Raw genomic sequence first — 25,121 nt, 5'->3', positions numbered from 1 at the left:
TATGAGATTACACCGGGCCTGCAAACGGCAAGGCGTTGTCGCTGCTCGGTAGGGCGGATGGCAAGGTATCAAGATAGTTTACAATATAAACCTGCTGCATTCTGATTTTAGGATACCATCCTTCCCAACGGAAGGGGCCTTTGTCAGCCGAGCGTGGTATGTATCTTGCGCTTCGATGGGCGTGATGCCGTCGCTTCTCTCCCTCCCCTTTTGATCCAAGAACTCCTTTTCAGAGATCTTTTCAAGGACTGATCATTCGTTCCATCGCGAAATGGTACGGGCTCGCCGACTAGCTGCTCGGGAGCCAGTCCCGTCGCTTCGTCTTCGCTAGTCGGGGGTAATAAAGAGAGTACGTAGGAGGCCCCTTGCAGTGTATCAAGTTTCGTGACGCGGAACCCATTGAACTAGGAATAATAAACAACAGGGCGTCTTCGTGATTGCAAACGGTCCGCAAACCTACGATATATCGAAACAAGCGCCCTTGGGAATGGCGGCTCTTGCGGATAAGAATATACGTGACTCGAAGTCCTGAGTGTTTTTTTAAATGCTAACGTGTTGGGGGGATTGGATTGGGTGATTCGTACCCTCTAATACCACTATGGCGCTGGTGGTGATTGAGCTCTTTTGCCCTAGTGGCCTAATATAACGTTCATACAAGCAGCTGGGACTTAGTCATCAGGATATATCCCCACCGCCTTACTTTGACTTGACTGTGTATTCTTTGACTACGTTGGCGCTTCCTGTATGGCTGCATTGGCTACACTGTGTCCAGCTGGCGGCGTAGAGGGGCCCAAAATGCGCCCGTTGGCAAATAGAGATGACTCCTGCATGAGACTATGCGCCCGCTGGACTGGGGCTGTCCCTCTTGCTCTGTTGTTCCTTCAATATCATGCCCTTCATTTCTGTCACCAGTGCCTTACGACAACAGATCTGTCACCTATCACCCAGCATGAGGGATAACTCCACTTCTTATGTATTTTGCAATTGACGAACCACAGGATGCTTTCTCCTCTGTTCATGCAGCCACCATACGGCCCGCCTGAGCTAAAACATGTGGTTCTCTCAAGGATGAGGAACATTTCTAAAGGTGGAGCTGGATATTGGATATAAGATATCCGCTTCTGCTGATCTCTTTCTATTGCACCAAACACCAACACAAGGACTAAATTCTTGTATATTGGCTTTGATTGCCTTTTTATTCTATTTCTTTATTTTCAGGCCAAAGAGTGCTCTTCTGTTCAGACAATGCACAGAGAAAGACAGCGATACAGTGCTGAGTGGCAGAAAATGATGCCTACTTCAATCACCACCGACGACCATCGCCATCACAATGCTTCACTGTTTGCCGATGATGACCACCAATGTTATGAATCGCTCCAGGACCTCTCAGAGAAAGTGTTGTTGTCGTCTTTTTTCTCGAGACAGGAACGCGGTGCTTCAAATCACAAACCTCCAAACATCAACTGCTGTTCCTCATCATCCATTTCCTCCAAAACCCCCTTAGCACACTCAAGCCATTACTGCCCCGTACAGGCTATCGATGATCTGATATCATCCTTGTCGAGAGACCTAAGCAGAGCGCGAAGCTGCACACTCGTGCCATCTTTGGCTTCCACTGGCACTTCATCATCGTCATCGAGTGTTATTCGTCCCAAGCAGCCTAGACGTGCGAGAAACAAGACCATCTCCGGTCGTTTAACATCCCCTTCATCGGAGTGGTTAAACTTGACGAGCTCACGACAAAGCATCGCGCCATTTTCTCAAGTTGCTACAAATCCACGATCCTTCGCAGTGTTGAGGAGGCAAGCTAGCCGGAAAGGCACTGATACTCGGGCTTCCAGCTCCACCATGGCAGATCCATCTGCAGCGGGTAAAGTGCCTAGCTCCCTTTGTAGAACGATTGATTCTAATATCTTTGTTAGTTAGGGCACATCCTGCCAATGGCTCAAGCCCAAAACCCACAGCAACAGCTTTGGCTGGGAGCGCTGCAGACGGAATTCCAGAGGTCACGGTTAATGCCTTTGGGACAACTTACAGCTTGCATCGCTCTATTCTGGAAAGGAGTCCTTACTTTTCTGCGATGCTTTCCGGCCAATGGAGCGAGAATAGCGAACGTGGCATTTCAATCTTCCCCGATGAGATGGACCCAAACATCACAAAAGTAGGCTTTGAAGTTGCTTTAGAGTATATGTACGGTCGAAACGTCATGGACTTGATTGAATTGGATCCTGTAGGGATATTCGCATCTTGTCAATGGTTAGAACTCCCTGAGCTATTGAAGTGGGCAGCTCAAAATATCATGCACCACTTGAATGTCTCGAACATCCATCTTATCATACATACCTTCTCTGAAAGCTATTATGGGAAGGAAGGGATGGTGATTCTCGATGCGGCTAAGGCTTTATTGCGTCTACGTGGTTGCGAAATGCCACTCGCTGTTTGGGATCACATTCCTGCGGAATTGGTGAGAGAAATAATTGGTGGAGATACGTTTTACATGCCCTCCGAGTTGAATAGGTGGGAGTATGCAGTATCTCTTCTCGACCGAATTCTTGAGATGAAGGCCTCGAAAATGCGTGTCCCCTTTTTAGACGATAAGGCCTCAGCTCCCGCCCATGTCAAACGCCAATTAGAAGGCCTTCTTCCCGATGACCCTCCGGAAACAGACAACAACACGGACCTGGATACCAGCGTGGAAGGGGATTTGGAGACGGCTCGCCAATTCCCGGAAGATATACACAATCAATGGCTCGATCTCTACACCCACCCTGACATCCTTCCCATCCGACAAATGATCATGGAGGATATAGGATATATGCATATTCCCCTTCAGCATTTCCGTAGAATTCAGGCTCATCGTGACATCTTTGGAGTACGCCCTGTCCAGCAGGCTGTGATCCATTCTGCCTTTGTACAAGCGTTAAAGCTTGCCCACCTGGTCGATTCTGCAGATGAATTTAGCCCGAAATTGAATATCAGAAAGGATATGCTGATGAGCGACTTTCCTGCATCCCAGCGCATACAAATACATCGTTTCCATAAAGATTCTGATCTTTACCCATGCGCCATGTCCGGCGGCGACGCGATCCCCCACGAATATCCTATTACGAAGGAGGATAAAATGTCCGCAAACCTTGTAGTATCACGTAAAGCAAGGGGCCTTATTCATGAAGACTGCAACTACCATGTGCCACAGCACGGATTCATCGCAGCTCAATTTGTTACGGGCTGGGAACGCAGCGATTTCATAAAACCACTTCCTATGAATCTCCCAGATCCACACCCCGAATACAGCCCTTTCCCTCCATTCAGATTCTCAACAAGCTTCCCCCACCCGGCCACCCTGGACAGTAAACAACGATGTTTCTCGCCTCCCTTCTGGTACGCGGGCTCCACATGGGTCCTCTATCTCTACTACAACACTATCCCCAAGGCAAGCAGGGTAGGTCTCTATCTGCGGCGAATCTACGCAAGCAGGGTAGGTCTCTATCTGCGGCGAATCTACGACACCCGTCGCGCAGAGCCTTCTTTGGACAGCTGGTGCTCCCGTCTTAATCCACCACGCATGGCCCACCACGACCCACTTAGCTGTTATCGTGTTCTCCCGGATCTCCACCCAAGCGACCTGTCCAGTTGTTATAACGAAGCATACCCAAGACTCGATCTTCTCGGGGACAGGTTCGGGACTCGAAACGGTATGGGGCAGTTGTACCCCCGCATCGGCCGCCCGAATGATATCCTCGCCAAGCTCCCCTACGTCGACATTCGCTCCGCCGTCACCGTGCACTTCAAGCTGTATTCCAACTTCGCGTGTGCGGGACAGCCTGCGTGCTTCCAGAGCAAGCCGGAGCAGTTTCAAATTGATAGGTGTTGGGGGTGGGATGTGCGCGTGCCCGATGGGCAGGAGCCACTGTTGGATCTGTGTGGGAATCCGCTAAATGAGAGGGAGTTGAAGATTTGTCTAGTTATTGGTGATTAGATATTTTCTCCCTTGTCCTCACCTTACTCCTAAGTTATCTTGGTCTCTATGTGCGCATTGGCTAACTCATAGTTTTTATTTTCTTTTAGGTGTCTTGTGATGCGTTGTTCAAGTTTTCCGATTTTCGATGTCATGCTCCGTGTACTTTCGTTTGCTTCATTCCCACTGGCCCCTTCTCTTTCACTAATAAATCTGTCTGCTCAGATCTCCTTTACACTAAATCACGCAATTCCGTCTTCCGTTTTATTCGGCCTTACTGTTGCCCTGTATATCCCTTTCTTTTTTTCCTTTGTCCTCCCCGCCTCCTTTATTTATTTATTTATTTTTTTTTTTTCGTCCGATGGAATACTTTCCTCCCACGCCTCTCAACTTACGATTTCAAGCCCTCAAGGATTTCTTATTATGTCAGCTTAATCGTCCGCCGTTAGTCTCTTGCTTCCCTTTTTGCTTCTCTACCCTGCTTTCCAGCTCCTATTACGAGGTTCTTTCTTTCGTCCTTGCTTTCTTTTGTGGTTTTTTTCTATTTTCGACCATTTTTTCTTTATTTTTTTCCGCGTTAAGTTCTCGATTTAGCTGGGATTTGTCAGGGTCAGATTCTTCTACTGGAATGAGGGAAAGGATTGTTTTGAGAGTGTTGCATGTAAATTAGCTGGATTCCATGATCGTCGATTTTCGTTGATTTCTTCCGTGCTTGAATTCTCTTCCCCCCTTCTTCCTCGTTTCTTGCTGTTGTCTGTTTTTTCGAATGTGGTTGGAACGTTCCATCTAGGGAAAATCCGCTTTTGTGTTTGGGGCTCTTTTGTTTTGTATTTATTTGCTCATTTACCGGTCCACCTTCTCACAGCGTTCAATACGCCTCTTTCTGTCATGTAGGGGTAGCCCATGGTTCATTCTGCTTATTTGTTTATTGTTTATTGTTTCTTGCTCCTGTTTTGCCTAGAAAAGGTAACAAAATCTAATAAAAAAAAGCTGTACTGAGTAACATGCCCATGTATAATTGTCCCCAATGATTGTAGTTTCACATATGATATAAAACGAGAAAAGGAAACCTCAAAAATATATCGCCACCGCCTGACGTCGTTCTCATCCTCCCCTTCAAATATCTAACGCTAACCCAAACACGCCCTCCCCACCTCCAGTTTCCGCAATCCACCTTTCCACACCCTCCCTGTGATGCAACAGCATCAGCAACACCTTCCCAAACCGATCCACGTCACAAGCCCGCGCTTGACACACCAGCGATTGCAGCGTCCCCATCGAAACCAGGTATCTCTTGTCCCGCTCCCGCCAAGCCTTTGCCCAGCAATACGCAGACGGCGCCTCCCATACCGCCGAGCTCGCGATGAACGACGTCCCGCCAGGACAAACAGCAGATCCCAACTTCATCGTTTCATACACGCCGGCAACGCCGCGTACAGTGATTAGAGTGCGTCTGGCGCATTCGGCTACGAGCCACTCCTTCCAGAGCGAGGTTACTGGGGTTGAAAAGAGGGAGAGGGGGTCTCGTTGTGGTTGTTGATTTTGCGGTTGACCGCTGGCGGCAAACAAGGAGGATGAGGGTGATGATGTGCCATTAGAGTCACTGTAGTAAATGTCCAGTCCGCTGTTCATCAGTGAGTCCCACATCTCCTGTAGCCAGGTTGTTAATATGGGTGCCTGCTGTTCCGCGAGGGCTTGTTGTCGGATATCGCCGCCAAAAAGGCGGATTATTTGGTAAATTAGCAGAGACTGTACGTGCGCAAGGTGTCTGCGGAGGGTCAGATGGGATGGGGTAAAATTGGACGTTTGTTGTTCCTGCTGCTGCTGCTGCTGCTGCTGCTGCTGGTGAAGGTGAAGGTGATGGGTATTTAAAAGTGCAGTCACCTTCTCTTCGATGATGCGGAAGACAATTCTTTGGTTCCCCGCACTTTTCGTAGAGTAGATAGAGCAGCAGCTGTAGGCATCTAGAATTTCCGACGGTATATAATCATAGTACAGTTGTGGATGGATGAACGGGTTGGTACCCTTGGTGACCCATTGCAGTAACCATCTTTTCAACTCATCCACATAGAGTTGGAGTACCGCTGCGTCAAAGCATCCTCCGGGTAGAGGGGGATCTTCTTGGTGGCTGGATTCACTAAGTGAAAGTGCCGTATGGGAATCATAATCTAACATAGTGGATGTCACAGTGGAATCCCCCTGGATTGGTCCACTGGTGTCCTGCAGAGTCGGCTCAAACACCCTCGAGAGTTGATCAGTCTCGTTTAGGGCCGACACATCAGTGGGCATAAGTCCATTGAGAGACGAAAAGTCGAATGCCAGTTCACTGTTGGCAAACAGGGAGTCTGTACCAGGGTGTTCCTCCGGCTCGGCTCTGGGCCCATACCTACAGTCCAAGCCCTTGACGAAACATCGTCTGCATTGCGGGAGACGGAGATCGCAGCGGCGCTTAGCCTTAATGCACCAAGAGCACGCTTTCCTGCGAGAGGTAGTCATTCTCGCCAACAGCTGCGGAGGACCTCGCAAATCAAGAAAAGCTGTCCAGCAGAGATTTTGTGCTGGAGATCGATGGCGGTTTGCCGGGGCGGGATGACTAAATAAGGGGCTTGTCCCGAACAGGAAAGTTGACGGAGTTCCGCTGCCAACTCCGCAACGTCAAACGTCAACTCAACATCCGCCAGCAGTTTGTTGCTCGCAACAGCAGAACTCCGCTAGCAAACATTGCATTTGCGCTGCGGACCAGACGGCATGGCATAAGCCAACGCGTGAACAAATCAAAAAGGAGCCATTGCACAGTTACGAGAATGTTGTGGATCCCCCCAGCGTCATCAGGCGGGATGATCGTCTTAATACACCACCGAATGAACCATCACCTTGCGGAAACATGAGATATGAAGAGCGGAAGAGACCGGGGAGACTGGCAATATAAATAACAGCAATGAATACTCTTCCGGCATCCTTATCAAATCATTGGAATACAGAATTAACATTCGAAGACGCTATTCTCCTTTCTATAACAGACCAACTTGGTGTGAGTTGAGCTCAAAATTTCGAATTCAAATTCCCTGTATCTAAGATATTCCAACATGCCGCGCTTCGCAACGAAGACCGTTCATAGAAAGCCGTATGCGGCCATATCCCCAACTGCTCCCGAACACTCCCAAGCTGGCCAAACCGTGGTAATCACTGGTGGTGGCGGCGGTATCGGATTAGCCATTGCCAGAGCCTTCGCCCAAGCTGGCGCACAGAAAATCATCCTCCTAGGCCGTCGCTCAGAGGTTCTCTTTGATGCGGTCAAGCAACTGCAAAAGGAAGTCCCTGGATATTGTGGTGAACTTCAAGCCGTGCCATGCGACATCTCCGACAAGATGAGGGTCGCTCGGTTTTGGGATCGACTCAGGGAAGAAAATACCGCAGTCGATGTGCTCGTTCTGAACGCCGGAGTCATCGATCCCATAGGCGATATCCTGAAGGCCAAGCACAGCGACGCGTGGGCTGCGTTTGACGGAAATACACGTGCAAATTTGGATATGACACAACGATTCTTCAACAACATCGATGCTTTTCCAAATGGAAAGAAGAAGGTGAGAATTTGCTCCCCTGGCCGGTATCAATGATCTGCATTTTAGCTTTGCTGCTTGTTAAACTTAGCCTGGGCTGATACACCTTTCATTATTTTGTCCATATCGTACAGAGCCTGGTTCATGTATCCTCCGCAACAGCCGCCGATTACCATCTCAACCCGATCGCAGGGACATACGCTTCGAGCAAAGCTGCATTTTTGGCCCTGCTACATCGCATTGCCATCCAAGAACCCGTTGAGAAGGCTCAAATAATCAGCTTTGATCCTGGTTTCATTTACAGCCCAGGCGTAAAGGCTGCTGGTTTTTCGGAGCATAGTTATGACTGGGATGATGGTATACACCCCTCATTTCCCTCTTTTTGGCCCATCAATTTCCCTACGCAGCGGCACTGCCATCCATGGATTCTGGAGTAGGTTGCTAACACGTGCAAAAACTCGCCAGAAAATCTACCTGGCCAATTTGCTGTTTGGGCCACGTCCTCCGCTGCTGTTATGTTCCACGGACGCTTCGTTAAATCCTGTTGGGATGTCAATGAATTGCAAGGTGCTGAGGTCAAAGCGCACATAGACAATGACGACATGTTCTTAAAAATGGGAGTGATAGACTATTAGGTTACATGTCGATTTCGGACAGAGTTGTATACTGTGTACACCTTTTAGTATGTTGTACTTGTTGTATCCATGAAATTACTTTTGCACAATAAGAACTGTTACATGATATACCGCACATCTAGAAAGAAAGGAAGGAAGCAGAAAGAAGACGAAAGAAAAGAGCCGACACCACGCAATATGGAATTCATTCCTCGATTTTAGGGGCAACTGGATTTCTAGGCTACTGGGGCAAAAGAGCCCGTTCATCCCCTAGCCATGCTGGCTGTAGAGGGGACGAACCCCACCCCCCCCCCCCCCTTCAAGCCAATTCCTCCAACAGAACTCCGCCGTCTTAGAAGTTATAGGAGAGCGACATGCTGCCCTTCTTAACCACTAAGAGAAAGCGGTATGATAAGGGGATAGGTTCTAATCTGGACAAGCCGTCCGCAAAGAGGCGAACCTGCCCGCAATGCTTATTCGCTCACTTGCCGTTCTCTTGATCGGGCAAGCGAAATCCCTCGTTCGAGTCGGTTAAATCTTTAGCCTAGAAGATGCAATGTGATTCACACAATGGTCCTATCCGATCTAAACGTCTCAGTTGAGATTCCTCCATCGCAGTGCAGAGAGTTTCTTCAAGAAGCATTCTATTGCCTCCGCTTGGGTGACTAATAAGAGATCGTTGCTTTACATGTGCAGGGGTGTATGTCATCACTAGCGGATGCAGGCGACAAACACCAGGTGTACATACAAATGAATCGACAATGGGCACGGCGCAGGCAATGCTATCACTTCATTTCCGAGCGGAATGAAAGGGGGGATACTTCTCTTGATACGACCATCTTCTCAAACTGACCTATTTTCGGTGCTGGAGAATGTGATCCAATTGCCTACGGGTCGACAAGTTATGTTCTTTCAATATTAAATCAACTCCACTATCTCTCTAAACTTGGAAAATAATGTGTCTTCCGCGGGTTACAACGCATGACATTTCGCAAATAGTTCTGAAGCCAGGACTAACCTAAATCCGCCGTGACCCCACTGTAGCCCTGTCGTGGCCGATGAGCATGCCCTGTCAGTCGAGGACTGGGCCGATTTGGGCCGCCGTGGGTTTGGCATGAACAAATTTTCCGCTGAAATCCCAAGCGGTGATGTGGAGTGGAATTAGCGGAGAATAAAGGGGAAACGAACCCCGAAGTGTATGCTGCCGATCCCCGCGTCGAAAATGGAGAGAAAAGAGATTGAGAGCCACGGCCAACTCCAACGTGCAGGGCTGGCGTGATGAAAGAAGGAATGTATTGTGAATATCCATGGAATTATCTATCTGCTGAACAAGAGTGAAGGCAAGATATATGTTATCCCCGTATTATAGCAATTGTTTCTAATGGCTCACTTCTAACCACCTGCCAGCACAAAGTGTCTTCGTACAAGATATTTTTGGCAAGATATTATATATAGGACCACCACTCGACTTATCCAAACGAAAGCTGGCATAACTATGAAAATCGTATGTTGTATATCGCCAAATAAACATGTCAAATAAGACCAAAGAAAAGCATGTCGAAAAGCAAAAAGAGCATAGAAAAGAAAGGAGATATAGAGGTCACGTGTTGGGGACGATTGCCAAAAAAAACCAACCAAAGCCAACAGCGTAAAAAGCAAATTGCTGTCATATAATCTCATATTGTGTCATGTGGAGTGGTTTAAACCAGATTACCACGCAGTGCCTGCTCGCGCTCGATGGCCTCGAAGAGGGATTTGAAATTCCCCGCGCCAAAGCCGGAGAAGTTGTGGCGTTGGATGATTTCAACGAAGACGGTCGGACGGTCCATGAGGTGCTGTAAAACAAGAATATCCCGGTTAGCATTGTCTGCCGCCCTTCCAAAATCTATGTATAACAACTGAAGAAAAGATATTTCAGGAACATACCTTCGTGAACAACTGCAACAGATAACCCCCTTCATCAAAATCAATAAGAATATCTAGACTTTTCAGCGTCTCAAAGTCTTCCTCCAACTTCATGCCCCCCTTCTCCAATCTCGCCTTCATATCCTCGTAATACGTCTCGGGGACCTTGATGAACTCCACTCCGCGGGCTTTCAGATTCGTGATGTCACGGATGATATCGTCCGAGCGGAGCGCGATGTGTTGGACGCCCGCCCCGTTGTAGAAGTTGACATATTCCTCGATTTGGGATTGTTTCTTGCCTTTCGCAGGCTCGTTTATGGGCATCTTTACCAGCTCGTTTGGAGATGCCATGACGACGGACTTTAGGGCGGAGAATTCACTGGAGATATTTTATTTGTGTTAACCAGAGGAGTTACAAGAAAGGTATTATGGACGGAAAGGAAAAGGGGTACATACGTGAAGATATCCTTGTCGTCGACAGACCAGAACCGATGGAAGCCGAGGACTTTCTCATAACTAAAAATCGGGGTTAACCAGGTCTCTCTTTTCAGTTTGTTCAGGGGAAACCCGGGGGGTAATACTATTCACAAACTTTGTCCATCTCATTCCAATCCTGATTGCCAACGCAATGGTCAACGTGCAAGAGTGGGACTGGGGGCAGATGTTTCGAAAGGGGATCCGCTGCAGTCTCCTGTCGATATCCCGGCAAGAATACGCCCGAATAACCTGTCCTTTCGATTAGAGTATGCGTCGTCTCGCCGTATGTTTGTATGGTTGCCATTTTGACCACACCCTGGCTGTCCTCCAGGGTCTTGATGCCCGAAACAACCGTCGCCCCGTTCCGCACCGCAGCGTTGAAAACAGCCTCGACATCGTCGACTTCGAACGCAACATCCTTGACGCCGTCCCCGTGCTTTTCCAGATGCGAGTGAATCTCCGTCAACAGCGCCTGATCATCTTCGCTGAACTGGGACAGGTGGTCCAGCGATCTCAGGGGCGAGGTGAGCACGAAAGTGATATTGCCGTTGCCGACGACGTGGGAGGCAACAGCTTTGGAGCCCGTTTCTAGGCCTCGATATGCGATTCTCTCGAAGCCCATGCGGGCCGTGTAGTAGGCGGCAGCTTGTTTGGCATTGCCCACGTACCAGTGCACATGGTCGTAGCCCTTGTACCTGGACAGATCACCATTGCTTTGAAGGCGTGGGCTAGCTGGCGGGGAGATAGCAGCTGGTGGCATGGTCACTCGATATAGGTACCGCTGTGCAGCGTTCGGTTGCGCTGTGTCACTATGCTACTGTGGTATGTTCAAAGTGATAGCAATGGAAATGGAGAGGAAGATCCAAGATTGATATCAGCACATGAAACAAAGGTGGCGCCACCGAGATACCTAACGGTTATATACTTGTACAGTACAGATATATGTTTTGTTGATTCAGAGCTTTGGAACGGCTTGCCGGCAGCGGAAGCTGCGCCAGCTCCACCAGCCTATCCCCCTGCACTGATTAATATACTTGTTCCAGCGCGTTTTCCAGGGTTTCGCCCTCTGTCCGGTGTTGGTTATTTTCGGTGGCCGTGGAAATAGCTCGGCTACTGTCGGGGCGGAATGTTGCGCGCCAATCAGAGTCGGTGCTGAGAACCGAACCTATCCTAAGCATCCGCTTACTCAGCACCGTCTCCGGCAGTGCGATTGCCATACAAAAAGTAGGTAGTTAGCCGTCGCCCAGCTTGGATCGACTGCCGAAGTGGAGAAAGTATATAATTTTTATAGTCTTCGCTGTAGACACAGAGATATATATAGGCCTATATTTATATACTGATATAAATAGATGTATATCCAGCTATCATTTTCCTCCCCCAACATCCCTCTTTAACTGACATCCTCCATCATCGTATCCAGGACAGTATGAACAGACAAGTAACGGAATAATTATCTAGCCCTATGAGAAAATGGCACCCTCAGCAACGACGATAAACTCCTCCGCCCCTCGCCTCTCCTCCAACGACTCCGCTGTCCTCCAAGCCCTCTTTGACGCTGAGGCATCCCCCCGCAATGCCTCGGCCGGCATCCACGTCGACCCTTCTCTCCCCCAGCAACTACCTGGCATATCCCCAACCGAGCTCTCAGCACTGCAAGCGCTCGAACGCGCGGCGATAATCCCCTTACAAGCAGACACAGAGGCGGAGCAGATACGAGACGCCGTGGCGAAGCTGACGGCCATCATTGAGACGAATAAGGGCTATGCGTCAGCGTATGTGAACAGGGCGCAGGCGGCGAGGATGTTGGCGGAAAGGAAGAATAGGGATAGGAATCAAAATCCTCAGGGTAATGGTAGGAGGGTGAATGATGGATCTAGAGATAACGAAGCGGCGGACCCCTACCAGGAGGCGGAGGACGACGACGACCAGGAGTTGGCAAATATGATCTTCTCCGACCTCTCAACGGCAATCACACTCCTCACCCCATCTCCCGTCTCCAACTCGTCCTCCGCATCTTCCTCCGCACCATCACAACAATCACAGCACCAACCAACCAGCCTCTCCCCGCTGCACGCCCGCATCATCGCGAACGCCCACACCCACCGCGCCTACATCCTCTACCGCGCTTCACGAGCCCTCTCCACATCCACCACATCTCCACCCAACACCGCAACCGCACCACTGACTCTCCCGCGCCACCTGCAGCACAAATCCGCGCAGCAACTCGAAGAGATGGCCAGCATGGATTTCCAGCTGGGCGGGCGCTATGGGAACGACATCGCGCGCCAGCTGGCGATCAAGACCAATCCGTACGCGAAGATGTGTGGGGCGATCGTTAAGGAGGCGATGAGGAAGGAGATGATCGGTGCAGTTGGGGAGGGTCAATGGGACGGGGACGGCGACGGCGGCAGGGATGGGGGTGTTGGGGGGTTTGTGGTGTAGAGTGTAGAGTGTAGCGAGCGGGGTTGGGGGTGGGTTTTTCTTGATGTGCGTCTTATCTTATAGCAGGGTGTTTGGTTATTTGGTGAGTGGGTCTGTTTTCGAGGTTGGTTGAGTCCTTGTGAGAGGAGTGTATTTATGTGTGGGTGAATGATGTGTAGAGCAGCTGCTCATAGAGGGTGGTAAATATACAGTACTTACTGCAAACCATCCCCGTAGCTATCAGAAAGAAGCGTAACAATAGAGAACATACAGCCTGATTTATTACTAAATAGTTAACTACTGCATAATAGAGCGTGGAGAAACCGAAGTTTCGAAATCCTTGGAAAATTCCTCGCCCAGCTCAACTTACTCTCGGCTCAGCATTTCATACAACTTCTCATCAATGAACTACTCCTACTACTATAAGCAACCAGCTGCCTACCCTACCTCATCTTGTTCGGATTCTCGAAATTCCTCTTCAGCGGTCTCCAACTCTCGTCGTTATAATCCCCTTGCACCTTCTGGCAGGTCTTTAGCCCCCACTCCGACACACCGACCATCAGCGAACTACATCCAACCAAAAACCCGTTAGTAAGCTGCACCATGACACCATATATATATATATATATATATATATCTTGCATACCAAAAGAACAGGGAAATGACCAACCTCTCAAACATAAACGCCAGGCTTCCCTCCCCGACTTTCTTAGGGGCCAACCCCGCCTGACTCGCGGCCCGATGCGTCTCCGCATCCGGGCCATGCGCACTCATCACATTGTGCAAACTCGCCCCAGCTGGTCGGAACCCACCCCCAATTTTCGCATCGTAGTCACCTGAGATCAGGCCCATGAACTCTGACATGGTGTTGCGGTGGTACCAGGGCGGGCGGAAGGTGTCCTCTGCCACCAGCCAGCGTGGGGGGAAGATAACAAAGTCCGCAATGGCCGTACCTACATGGTCTGAGGGGCCCGTGAGGACAGTGAAGATCGACGGGTCTGGGTGGTCGAAGGAGATGGAGCCTATAGTGTTGAAGCGACCCAGGTCGTATTTGTATGGGTAGTAGTTGCCGTGCCAGGCAACGACATCGAAAGGAGTGTGGTCCTGCCGGGCAGAGAAGAGAGTGTTGTTGAATTTGCTGAGGAGGTGCCATTGGGTGTTTGTGCCCTCTTCCGCCTCGCTGTCGATGAAGGAAGCGGTTGGCGCTTGGAAGTCGCGGGCGTTGGCGAGACAGTTGGAGCCGATGGGGCCAAGTTCAGGGAGTTGGTAGTGTCCTTGGTACAGCTCGCAGACATAGCCGCGGACGGGGCCGGCTGGGAGGGTGACGCGGTATCTTGATGGCTGCACTTAGTAATTGTTTTTGCATAATTTTTTTCATCTCAAATTTCAAATTCGGTAAGTTCACGAAACGAAAGATGAAAAAACTCACCTAATCCCGCGGGGGATGACGCAAATCTCATTGGGGCGCACAAGGATTTTCCCAAGCTCGGTCTGGATATCAAGAACCCCATGTTGCGGCACAATCAGGAAGTCTCCATCAGCGGAATAAAACGCTTCGTTGCCCATATCCTTACCCACAGCGAAGACCAGGATTCCCAAACCAGCCTTCATCGCAGGGTCTCCAGCGCCCGCAACCAGGTGCAGGCCGTGCACCCAGTCCGCATCCTCGCTGAAATCGAAGGGGTTCCACCGAAGCTGGTTCGGGATCTGTTTGAGAGTATGCGCATCCTTGGCCAGGCTGGTGTGGTAGGTGGAGGAGTCTACCTCCACAAAAGGCTCATGGGAGGCCGAGGGCAGGATGCGGTAGAGCCAGGTTTGCTGGTTTTCATGGCGGGGGGCCGTGAAGGCAGTACCAGAGAGCTTTTCGGCGTAGAGCCCGTACGGGGGCTTCTGCGGGGAGTTCTGTCCGACAGGCAGGGCACCGCCAATGGCTTCCGACCTGGATGGGGGTTGCGCGTCAGTGTCAGTGAGATGCGAAAATATATCTGGTTCCAAACTCACTCGTGATAGGAGCCAAAACCATGGAGGTAGGTGTATTTTTCCGGCGTGGAGAAGCTGGAGACGGGCATGATGACGTATTTTCAGAGGAGCTGCTCGAGATCTGTAGTTCCATAGATCTCCCACTCACGGCGCGAGAGTGAGAGAGTTCTTTTCTCCTCCTTTTGAGTATTCCTCTGCGGCTGCTTTGCCGTGCGCAATGCCGGGCAGCAGCCACACGGTGGGACGCCACTGCCGAAACACCCTAACCGTTTTGGGTCAAGCGGGCGTTTGGAGATCCCGTCTTGCCGAGAATAAGCGCGCGGAACCAATTCCGATACGCCAGGATGTCTTATCCCGGCGCGAGACACGAGACGCGGATTGATATTGATATACTCGCGATGAACAACCTTTGTACTCCGCCTTAAAGCTATCAAAGATCTCCTTTACTCTTATCGCCGTGGATACGAACTGAGCTCCTACACCGCGCTACCAATATGCCACTAGATCGCGAAACAAGAATGGTTGGATGTATCACTAGATCGCTTGCGCAAAAGTTTTGAAGCTTGCGATACGACAATGTTGCGGATTTGGAATAAATGGAGGTGAATCACCGTGATGGGATCTTTAGAGAGGAGCAGCAAATTCACCATCATCGCCTGCTCTCATCCCCGCCAGAAGCAAAAACAATTTGGAAAAAGGGGAAAAGAAGAATCACGGCCGTGGAAACTTGTTAACATCCGATTCCCATTGCTACAACCAGCAAGAGGAGGCAACCGGCTCTCCCAGCGGGCATCTCCCCTTGCAACAATTTTCCAGCAAGTTCATCCCTGGCTTGAATCTAGCGCTCGCATCAGATGTGCTTATGCATGGCCATCTCACTTGTCTGATTTTCCGTCCTTCCCCACAGATCGGTGAGTGATCTAAGCAGGCCATTAGTAATTCACATCCAAGATACTCAGTCCTGCAAGTCTTCCTTGCGTTCAACTGTAACCCGGCCTTCTCAAAACGAAAAAAAAAAAAAAAAAAAAAAAAAAAAAAAAAATCATAAAATTAATAAAAACAAAAAAGGACCTCCACCTGTCGCACCACCAGCTCCTTTTGACTTTACTTGCAAACATTTGAACTCTTCGGTTTGGATGGACTGGGATATCAGCCGCTCCATAAATACGCGCAACAGAGGAGGAGAAAAAAAAAAACCAAGAGCATCGCGGCGTAGAGAGAACGCTTTGCCTCGAAAAAAAGAAACGAAGCGGAGATCATCTCCCACGGGCTTGGAACAGGCTGCCCCATCGCGGAATGATTGGGTGGAACCAGCCCACAGCGAGCCTGCAGAAGTGCGTGTTGATCCCCAGGTGGGCGCTGAGAAAAAGCAGTTGTCTGTGTGGTCCGGTCTTGCAGCCAATATTCGCCTCATTTTGGCAACTTATCATATTCCAATTCACGTCTTTGTCCACCGAATTCATTGGTTGGGGGTGCATCTCAAATCGCAATGGATACAAAATCCCCATCACTATTTCCAACAAAGAAAGAAAGGAAGGAAGGAAGGAAGGAGAAGAAGTCAGGAAAGAGAATTGCGGTAACCCATAGGAATGGAGAATGGTGCGTCGCACAGGACGGCTGAAAAGAAGCCTTGGAAAAAAAAAAATACGATTGACGGTAGTACAAGCCGTACAGGACAAAACGTTTTCTGCATCTAATGGACCTGGCTGAACGAGGGTAAAAAGCTGCATCATGGCTTTGTTTTCGCTTTTCAGCTACATGTAGTTGATACGTATGCCTGGCTTCAACCCCGAGGACTGGACGAGCGCATGCATCACGCGGAGTTGATTCATTTCGTGACAATAGGAGGTCTGTAGAATATATTGATTATTATTTTATTATTATCATGTATTTTTCTCTCTCCCACTCACACACACACACACACACACACACATATATATATAGATATATAGATATTACTAGTGGTTATATATTTGCTCTTGATTGAAAATCCTAACAAGCTTTTAGATTTGCTTATCATTTATTCCTTTTTCCCCACTGCAGCCTTGAATATCGGGGTTTTGTGGGTCATGTTGCATATTCTTGCATGCATGCCTGTTGGATTCCAAGCCATGCATGATATTAAAAAAATAAAAATAAAAACGCTCCAAAGCTATACATAGCGTACTAAGAGGGAAGTCCTCCTTAATAATCTGGTGGTAACTAACTCAAGAATGATTTCCCCCTGTCCCGCAAGGATGAAACCACCCCCAGATTCCGAGTGACATCCAACCCTGTCCATTATCCCCCATCATCACTCGGCGGAGACATCATTTAATGAATTCGAAATAATATCTACAGGATAATTAGATAAACTATTCTGTCCCTTCGATGAAATACTTGTTTAGAACAATAATTCACTCCACCGAAGCTTTTTTTTTTTTTTTTTTTTTTTTTTTCCACGTTTGATTCCCTTCAATCTTTAAGGGATTTGATTTCTGTTGCCTGCTTTCCGAGGGTGAATATCAAAGAATGTTAACTAGCTAGCTATGCTTATTGTCATGCCGACAATATAGGAATCTAAACTCGCTGAAGCGATTACAGCAACGTGTAGCTGAATATGTATATATATTAGAGCCACACCTAAATATATCGTCTTACATAATAGTCGTTATGCTGCCGGCGAGTTATTGATGCGACCTTCTCATCTTGTGGTTACCTCTGGTCTCTTCGATTTGGAGTGAGGGATCAGGGTGATACATAATTCCAGGTAGAGAAACTTCGATCTGACCAGAAAGCTAAGATCCCCAAGCCTCGGCAAGATGTCACTCGTAAATTCGCTGACGCCGGTGTGATGAATACCGGGTAAGCCGAATACCTCCTGCGTATTGTTACGATGGATTAAATCATTCTCATTCTCTGTCGTTGACAATCCTGCATGACAGTGCAACGGCGGGATCGACCTACAGGGATTGCGTAGGAATTCCCAATGGATCGTATTCGAAGTTCGAAGGGAACACCATGAGCTGGATTGCCGGGTCAACGCAGTAGAAAAACCTTGATGGAAAGCAAGACGACGGCAAAGTCAACCGTCAGGCAGTCGGGCAGGGTAGCACCAGAGAGCCAAATACGAGATGCAGGTAGTGTGCAGGAAATCGGAAACAGTTCAAGGTGGCACAGATAGTGATCGGACTTGGTGCCGAGCTAGGTGGCGCTAGTTTTGTGGAGGGCCCAACATTTGTTACAGGGACCAATTAAAAAGAAAGGAACAAAAATGGCCCAAAAAAAAGGAGGAAATGAAGAATCATACTCCGTACTTGCAGGGTCGTTCTTTGGCTTCACACACTGGCACAGGAATGGCAATTGACCGATTGGGTTCGTGGCGGGATGTGGCGCATTGCTAAAATGGAGGAAGTCGTTGCGGTGAGGAGGTGGGCACGCGCCCATCCCGTTACTGCTGAAAGAGAGGGGCAAGGTGGATCTAGATCTATATATTGACACCCATTCCATCATGGAAGGGGCCCTCCACTCAAATAGTCGGCATATCTGTCTTACTGATCGGCATACCTTTGCTGAGTGGCCGGTTTCATTCTCTTTTTTTTCTGTCTTTTCCTCTTTAAGTCGAATTACGGGTAGGGGAATTAGACGAGATGGGCTTCCTGCCAGCCCAGCGGCCTTTGAACGTGGTTGTTGTTGGGTATGTGCATCTGACACTGTGTAGTTCATTGATGTTCATTGATCTATTCGCCGTCATCGCCGTTTCTATCCTGGCGCCTATGCTTACCGTTTAGGATAGAGCAGGTATGCAGTTCCGGATCGGTAGCAAAGGAGGCTCAGAAAAATATTGAAAACCACATTAACTTGCGCTCGACCCCTTTTGAAGGGATCGGAGGTCTTGCGACTGCAATTTCTTTGGCGACTCGGGGGCACAGGATTCTCATCCTCGAGTCCGCGTCTCAGGTACGAGATGATGCGCCATCTGTGAAGCAAAGGCATAGCCAGGCTGACTCCATAGTGGATTATATAGATTCGGGATCTAGGTGCAGGAATCCAAATTGCCCCGAACATGCGCTGTATTCTGAGACGTAAGTGCTCTCCCATTGGACGCTGTTGAATTCACCTAACACACATTCCGCATCTTAGGTTTGGGAATCGAGCCAGCGATTGAAAAGAGTAGTATTGTCCTTGAGCGCATCCAGGTCGTCCGATGGCAGGACGGACGAGTCCTAAGTGAAGGCCCGGTTGATCACCAATATGGCGAAGCTGCAGTCATTCACCGCGGGGATCTTCAAAAAGCGCTCATCGACAGAGTTCTCGAGCTAGACAATGTTAAAATACGTTTGGGTGCAACGGTCGTTGATATCGAATTTGATCGTCCAGCTGTGTTCCTAAAAGGCGGGGGAATGATATACGGTGACGTAGTGATTGCAGCCGACGGCATCAAATCCGCAGTCAGAAACAAGATGTTTTCAGATAAAAGTAACAGGGCACAGCCTAGTGGAGACGCCGCATTCCGGATTCTCATACCACGTGCAAAAATGCTGCAGGACAGAGAGACTGCGAAGTTAATTAACGAGCCACAGGCAGTGAGATGGATTGGCCCGCATCGACATGTCGTCGGCTATCCTATACGGAATCATCAGCTGTACAATGCTGTTTTTGTCCATCCTGACAAGGATTCCATCGGCGACTCTTGGACTATTCCCGGCACACGCGAGGAGATAATGGAGACGTTTGGCGGTTGGGATCCTCGACTCCTGAAACTAATTTCATGGTCCACAAGTGTGCTGAAATCTAGACTTTGTTTGTATCCGCGATTGCAAACTTGGGTTAAAGGGTCATGTGCTTTGGTTGGGGATGCATGCCATCCTATGCTGTAAGTTGCAAGCATACCAAAATTTGTAGGATGGCGTACATTGAGCCATCCTGACGGGCCAAAGCTTACCGGCCATCACAGACCTTACGTCGCACAAGGCGCTGCCCAGGCTCTTGAGGATGCTGCCGCTCTTGGGGTGATACTATCCCAAGCAGAGACGGTGGCAGACATCCCATTCGCTCTGCAGATCTATGAGAAGTGCCGAAAGGAGCGTGCGGAAGGGATTCAGCAATCGGGTACCGAAAACCGAATCACACTGCACCTTCCTGACGGGCCAGAGCAGGTTAAGAGGGACGAGGAATTTGCAGCTTCAATGCAGGGAGCCAAGAGCCCCGATAAATGGAATGATAGGGAAACGCAGAGGCTACTCTGGAGCTATGATGCGGAAGACGCGGCGAAGAAATGTTGGTTGGGTACGTATCCGTCACACGCGGTATATTAGGGTGCATCTGGCCATGAGGCGGCCAGAAACATCAGCAAGACTGTAGGGAGTACAACATCCGCTAATGAAGTTGGCTGACAGAATGCACCAAGAGAACGGAATCTCTCCCTCACGCTAGACTGTGACCCAGTCATCCGGGGGGCAAAATTTGCCGGGGAACCCAGCCCATTGAATGCGCGGCGCACAGTCGAGTGTCTGGAATGAAATAAGTATCCGGGATCAGCCATCAAGCATCTTCATTCAACATCCTTGGCCAAGGTGGTCGAGGTGGCAGTCGGTGACATTGGTATGGCACTTTTAAGAATCTGACGGCGACGGCGCTAAGGACGTTGGCGGCTCGGCGCCTACCGCTTGGAGTTAGCGCCTGCCGTTAGCGCCTCCTCGGTAAATCCTGGCTCGTGCTAAATACGACAGCGGAGTCGATGATGGGAAGGAGAGCGCAGATATCGGTACTTTTCTTGGGCCAGAGAGGGGTTACATCCGATTGCGTGATGCCCAGCGCCAATATGTACTTACGGTGTACTCCGCCAATGGAGAATAGAAGTTCAATTTATGGATCACCCCCTGTATTCTTTGGTGTCCTCTGCAATGGTCGATAACCGCGACTAGATGGTGTATGTAGATGCTGGTTGCCTGCTCATCTAGACACTTGAAACCGCCCGCTGTACGGCGTCTCTATTCAATATCTTCACTCAAGAAGCCAAGGGAAGGATGTTTTCAAGATCCCTGGCGGCGGATGCTTGTCCCAGCCCCTGCAATGTTAGCCCTGAAACAGCGATGCTTACAAGATTTCCTCACAACCTTGGAAATTGGACTTGCTGCCAATTAATCAGCAGATGGAGGAAGGTTAGTTAGTTAAAGTGAAGACGCAGGATTTGAGCAAAACGGCTTAGTTGGTTCAGACCGCGGGTATTCCTGAACTTAAAAAAAAAATAGACTCTGCGGACTCTGCCTCTGAGCCCCTCATTGCCACGGCTTGAAGATGTGTTTAGAGCATGATGGGCGGTTACGATAATTGCTATTGCGCCTGAGACTTGATTTCAAAGCAATGGCATCATATCTCTGCTTTCATCGTTTCTCCTTAACAGATTTCTCATCGGTTTATTTCTCTCTTCGTGCTTGCAACTGAGTATGAGTTATTTATATAGAACTCCTCCATTTACCCCTCTTCATATCATCACAGAGACTCGATCGGCAAACCAATTGTGAGAAAAAGGAAAAAGAGAAAAGAAAGAAAGAAATAGCCGTCCTGGTGAATTGGATAATACGGTGCGCTGTCAATTGAAAATATGCCGGCCCAGAAACTCATCCAGAGCGAACATGCGCCTGGGGTGAGCTATTTCACTCCGGTACAGAATCCCCCATCAGGAACTGCCGCAGATCCCCAGTCCGATGGCTCTAGGCCGCCAAAGCTCTTCCGGCCTCTGAAAGTAAGAGGTGTGACATTCCAGAATCGTATTGGGGTATGTATTCCCACTCTGTATTCAGATTATGTGCGCGATAGCATTTTTTCAAAACGCTGACGAGCTTTTGATTGATTCCGCAGCTAGCTCCTCTGTGCCAATATTCATCAGACGATGGACACATGACAGACTGGCACATGAGCCATCTCGGAGGAATCGCCATGCGAGGGCCAGGCTTTGTCATGACGGAGGCCACTGCCGTCCTCGCCGAAGGTCGGATTTCGCCAGAAGACGCGGGGCTATGGAAGGACTCGCAAATCGAACCGCTCAGGCGGGTGGTAGAATTCGTCCACAGTCAGAACCAAAAGATTGGCATCCAGCTCGCCCATGCCGGGCGCAAGGCGAGTGCCTTGGCTCCATTTCTCGCAGACACCGAAGTTGCACCGGAGCATGCAAAGGGCTGGCCAGATAACGTGAAGGGCCCCAGCGACATCCCATTCTCAGACACCTTGGCACAGCCCAAAGCAATGACGAAACGGGACATTGCGGATGTGAAGGAAGCATGGGGTGCAGCTGTGAGGCGTGCAGTGAAGGCTGGCGTGGATTATATAGAGGTGCACTGCGCTCACGGCTATCTGCTGTTTTCATTTTGCTCGCCGGTCTCCAACAACCGCACGGACGAGTACGGAGGCAGTTTTGAGAATCGAATCCGGCTAACCAGCGAGATCATCACCATCTCGCGCCAGAACATGCCGAAGGACATGCCCCTCTTCTTACGAATCTCTGCCTCCGAGTGGCTAGAGGAGACCCGCCCGGACCTACCCAGCTGGAAATCAGAAGACACAGTGCGGTTCGCGAAGATATTAGCGGAGAAGGGCGAGGTCGATTTATTGGACGTCAGCGCGGGTGGGAATCACCCTGACCAGAAGATCATTCCGGGGCCGTGCTTCCAAGCGCACTTTGCCCATGCGGTGAAGGAGGCTGTGGACAAACTTCTCGTCGGAGCCGTCGGGAGCATCAACAACGGCGTCGATGCAGACGGGCTGCTGGAGAAAGGACTTGATTTAGTACTTGTTGGTCGACTGTTTCTGAAGAACCCGAGCGTTGTCTGGCAATTCGCGGAGGACTTGGGTACTGAGCTCAAGTTCGCCAACCAAATCGGATGGGCGTTTGGGAGGCGAGGCCCGCAGGGGTTCATTAAGACAAAGAAACGAGAAGAGAAGATCTAGAATTTAGACGCGGATGGGTTGTCGACCGCTGTGTAGATCAGCATTAGAAAACGGAGCTGGTGGTGCATTTGTTTCTGTTCCTTGCATCTGATGCATTATCAGTAGTTCTACAACGTTCTATGTTTAAATCCTGTATTGAACTGTACATAAGGATCAACATATTTATATCCACAAGCATAGGACGCCTTCACAGATGTTAGATGTTTAGAAAAGGGGGCAAAAAGTAACCACCTCCTTTTGGCCTAACTGGAGTCAAACTGGCCAGAATCTCAGAATCCCAACAGCCTCAAGTTCTTTTGATGTCCACAACGGCGACTACGACTTTCCCAGGCCTTTTCAATTGTCCAATCTTGCAACCATGGCTTATCAACTGAGTGCTTCCTACTATGTCAGATACAACGAGTCCAAGCCACCGTTGCCTTACACCCCTGGTCAAGAGTTTTGCGTCCACCTGCATACTCCTCCTGCCCCCGCAACAGGTGAGGTCATCTTATCTTATGAGAATCATTGAGAAAGAGAAAGTGTTCATCCTGTGGATTGTTGTATACTTCATTCTTCTCTGCCTGAATTGACTGGAGAGAGCATGATTTGACTGTAGGTTGTTGAATCTGTCAGAATGAGAGATCAACACAGTGCACAGCTTGTTATCATCTGTGTCATTGATGAGACTTCAGATATATCAGGCTCAATACCAGCTGATCAGAATCTAGTCATCAAGCTCTACAATCCCCTCTGCTTTGACCATGATCAAGATGATGTTAATCCATTTCACTACACAGATCTGGCATACTCTCTTGAAACTGCAGTCTATCAACTGCTTTATTCACTTGAAGAAACTATCATTTCAAGATATTGTGAAGTCTTTTATACTTGAGCTGTCAATTCCAAATGAAAGCACATTGCAATCTATTCAATTGATCCTTATCAAAAAAGTACCCAAGATCACAATGCAACATCTCAACCCAGCCAACCAGAAAACAATCATCAGTACAGAATCTATGCTGTATGTTCAGTTGCACAGAGATATAAATGTTCTTGTGCTGGAGAGCACTCTTCAGCCAGTGGTACTCATTGACCTTGGACATTGCAGGATTGATCAAACCCCAGCAAACAGTCCTGCTGAGTGGAAAGCCAAATATATTCCAATATCACCTTTATTGTTAGGATCAGGATTGGAGCCGTCATCCCACTTTTCATGAATGGATTGACTGGGACCGGCGACCTTGGCTTGAGCACTGCTATGGATCCATGAGAGCATCCATCACGGAACAAATGTGGTCGGTTTGGCTGCCAAAAGTACCGCTTAAATCATCGCCTCCCCGTCCGTCCGCATGTTTCCCAGCACCTTGGACGTTTTTTGCATAACTTCCTATGGTATATTTATGTGATATCGTTGTTCAACAGGACATTTGAAGAGGGAGGCCGGGTGGTACCACCTTAATTTTTAGGTGTATTAGAGGATCATGACATTTCATATAAATCAGACCACATTCACGTTCCAAGTGCGCGACATCCTCTCATCTTGACAGCCAAATTCGAGATGGCACTGGCACAGATCCTGTCTCTCTCTCAGAAGAGAGGTGCGGGGCAGGCGATCGGGGAGCACATCTAGTCCGCACCGGTTCCTCTCTGACATGCTTTCGGTAGCAAAAAACGGTCATCCTTTGATCCTGATGCGTGGTGCTTGATACCAACTCGATCTTTTTCGCCGCGACCAACCATCCCATGCCGCATGTGTTGTAGCCTGCCGCCTTTATGGCATTGTTATTGTATTTTATCCATATAGATGTAAATATATACTCACGATTGCCGGTTATTTCGAAGAATACTCGTGCCATGTTAGTCGATCTGATGGAAGTCTGTCATTTCGGGGCTGCCTACGCAGAAAATGAACATGGCTTGAATCCGCAGAGGTGATTCTCACCAGCCGAACCATGAAGAGACCGAATTGTCAACAACTACGGAGTGCGCTCTTGTCCTGGTAAAACGGCGGATTTGCCTAAAATAATTTTAAGGCTGGAGCCATAGCGAAAGCTTCCATCATGCAGCGGCGATACTCGGGGGCTCACTATCCCTGGAAACAGTAACTCCGGGAGCCTGGTTAGTTAGTTGGCTTCTGCTCTGAGTGCTCTGAGGTCCACGATGGTTATATACGCAGTAGAGTAGCGATATAAAGCAACTTATATAAAGCCAGCTTGTTGTTGCTTATTTCGTGAATTTAATATTTATCTTTTTCCTGTACGCCTGTTGAATTGGCTAAACCCCCAGCATTAGAAT

General features: G+C 49.0%; 11 protein-coding genes across 11 annotated transcripts; 6 read left to right on the top strand and 5 right to left on the bottom strand.

The window, feature by feature from the left end:
• Positions 1-889: 889 nt before the first annotated feature.
• HCBG_03030 (uncharacterized protein) lies at positions 890-3,979 on the top strand (the record flags this gene model as incomplete). Its single annotated transcript, XM_045430079.1, has 3 exons — positions 890-973; positions 1,219-1,870; positions 1,923-3,979. 3 exons carry the CDS (start codon positions 890-892, stop codon positions 3,977-3,979), a joined length of 2,793 nt encoding a protein of 930 aa, XP_045289974.1.
• A 1,095-nt stretch (positions 3,980-5,074) lies between these two features.
• HCBG_03029 (uncharacterized protein) lies at positions 5,075-6,454 on the bottom strand (the record flags this gene model as incomplete). The annotated part of the gene is made up of 1 exon (XM_045430078.1): positions 5,075-6,454. The coding sequence occupies one exon, from the start codon at positions 6,452-6,454 to the stop codon at positions 5,075-5,077; it is 1,380 nt and encodes a 459-aa protein (XP_045289973.1).
• A 590-nt stretch (positions 6,455-7,044) lies between these two features.
• Positions 7,045-8,153, top strand: HCBG_03028 (uncharacterized protein; the record flags this gene model as incomplete). The annotated part of the gene is made up of 3 exons (XM_045430077.1): positions 7,045-7,542; positions 7,653-7,875; positions 7,984-8,153. The coding sequence occupies 3 exons, from the start codon at positions 7,045-7,047 to the stop codon at positions 8,151-8,153; spliced, it is 891 nt and encodes a 296-aa protein (XP_045289972.1).
• Positions 8,154-9,497: 1,344 nt separating this feature from the next.
• HCBG_03027 (T-cell reactive protein) lies at positions 9,498-11,274 on the bottom strand (the record flags this gene model as incomplete). Its single annotated transcript, XM_045430076.1, has 4 exons — positions 9,498-9,967; positions 10,059-10,416; positions 10,494-10,553; positions 10,619-11,274. The coding sequence occupies 4 exons, from the start codon at positions 11,272-11,274 to the stop codon at positions 9,833-9,835; spliced, it is 1,209 nt and encodes a 402-aa protein (XP_045289971.1).
• Positions 11,275-11,793: 519 nt separating this feature from the next.
• HCBG_03026 (uncharacterized protein) lies at positions 11,794-12,956 on the top strand (the record flags this gene model as incomplete). Its single annotated transcript, XM_045430075.1, has 2 exons — positions 11,794-11,865; positions 11,935-12,956. One exon carries the CDS (start codon positions 11,985-11,987, stop codon positions 12,954-12,956), a length of 972 nt encoding a protein of 323 aa, XP_045289970.1.
• HCBG_03025 (homogentisate 1,2-dioxygenase) lies at positions 12,489-15,004 on the bottom strand (the record flags this gene model as incomplete). The annotated part of the gene is made up of 4 exons (XM_045430074.1): positions 12,489-13,502; positions 13,606-14,268; positions 14,365-14,874; positions 14,937-15,004. 4 exons carry the CDS (start codon positions 15,002-15,004, stop codon positions 13,379-13,381), a joined length of 1,365 nt encoding a protein of 454 aa, XP_045289969.1.
• A 786-nt stretch (positions 15,005-15,790) lies between these two features.
• HCBG_03024 (uncharacterized protein) lies at positions 15,791-16,329 on the bottom strand (the record flags this gene model as incomplete). The annotated part of the gene is made up of 2 exons (XM_045430073.1): positions 15,791-15,835; positions 16,024-16,329. 2 exons carry the CDS (start codon positions 16,327-16,329, stop codon positions 15,791-15,793), a joined length of 351 nt encoding a protein of 116 aa, XP_045289968.1.
• Positions 16,330-18,544: 2,215 nt separating this feature from the next.
• On the top strand, positions 18,545-20,212 carry HCBG_03023 (FAD binding domain-containing protein; the record flags this gene model as incomplete). The annotated part of the gene is made up of 5 exons (XM_045430072.1): positions 18,545-18,591; positions 18,704-18,854; positions 18,922-18,979; positions 19,038-19,770; positions 19,852-20,212. 5 exons carry the CDS (start codon positions 18,545-18,547, stop codon positions 20,210-20,212), a joined length of 1,350 nt encoding a protein of 449 aa, XP_045289967.1.
• Positions 20,213-21,247: 1,035 nt separating this feature from the next.
• Positions 21,248-22,844, top strand: HCBG_03022 (NADPH dehydrogenase; the record flags this gene model as incomplete). The annotated part of the gene is made up of 2 exons (XM_045430071.1): positions 21,248-21,675; positions 21,759-22,844. The coding sequence occupies 2 exons, from the start codon at positions 21,502-21,504 to the stop codon at positions 22,842-22,844; spliced, it is 1,260 nt and encodes a 419-aa protein (XP_045289966.1).
• A 358-nt stretch (positions 22,845-23,202) lies between these two features.
• Positions 23,203-23,718, top strand: HCBG_03021 (uncharacterized protein; the record flags this gene model as incomplete). The annotated part of the gene is made up of 2 exons (XM_045430070.1): positions 23,203-23,328; positions 23,443-23,718. The coding sequence occupies 2 exons, from the start codon at positions 23,203-23,205 to the stop codon at positions 23,716-23,718; spliced, it is 402 nt and encodes a 133-aa protein (XP_045289965.1).
• Positions 23,719-24,452: 734 nt separating this feature from the next.
• Positions 24,453-24,682, bottom strand: HCBG_03020 (uncharacterized protein; the record flags this gene model as incomplete). Its single annotated transcript, XM_045430069.1, has 2 exons — positions 24,453-24,595; positions 24,649-24,682. The coding sequence occupies 2 exons, from the start codon at positions 24,680-24,682 to the stop codon at positions 24,453-24,455; spliced, it is 177 nt and encodes a 58-aa protein (XP_045289964.1).
• Positions 24,683-25,121: the final 439 nt, after the last annotated feature.

This window comes from Histoplasma capsulatum (genome assembly GCF_000150115.1).
Source record: "Histoplasma capsulatum G186AR genomic scaffold supercont2.3, whole genome shotgun sequence".
Taxonomy (NCBI): domain Eukaryota; kingdom Fungi; phylum Ascomycota; class Eurotiomycetes; order Onygenales; family Ajellomycetaceae; genus Histoplasma; species Histoplasma capsulatum.
Note: the sequence above shows the minus strand (reverse complement) of the source record. Positions and strands in the feature narration are given on the sequence as shown.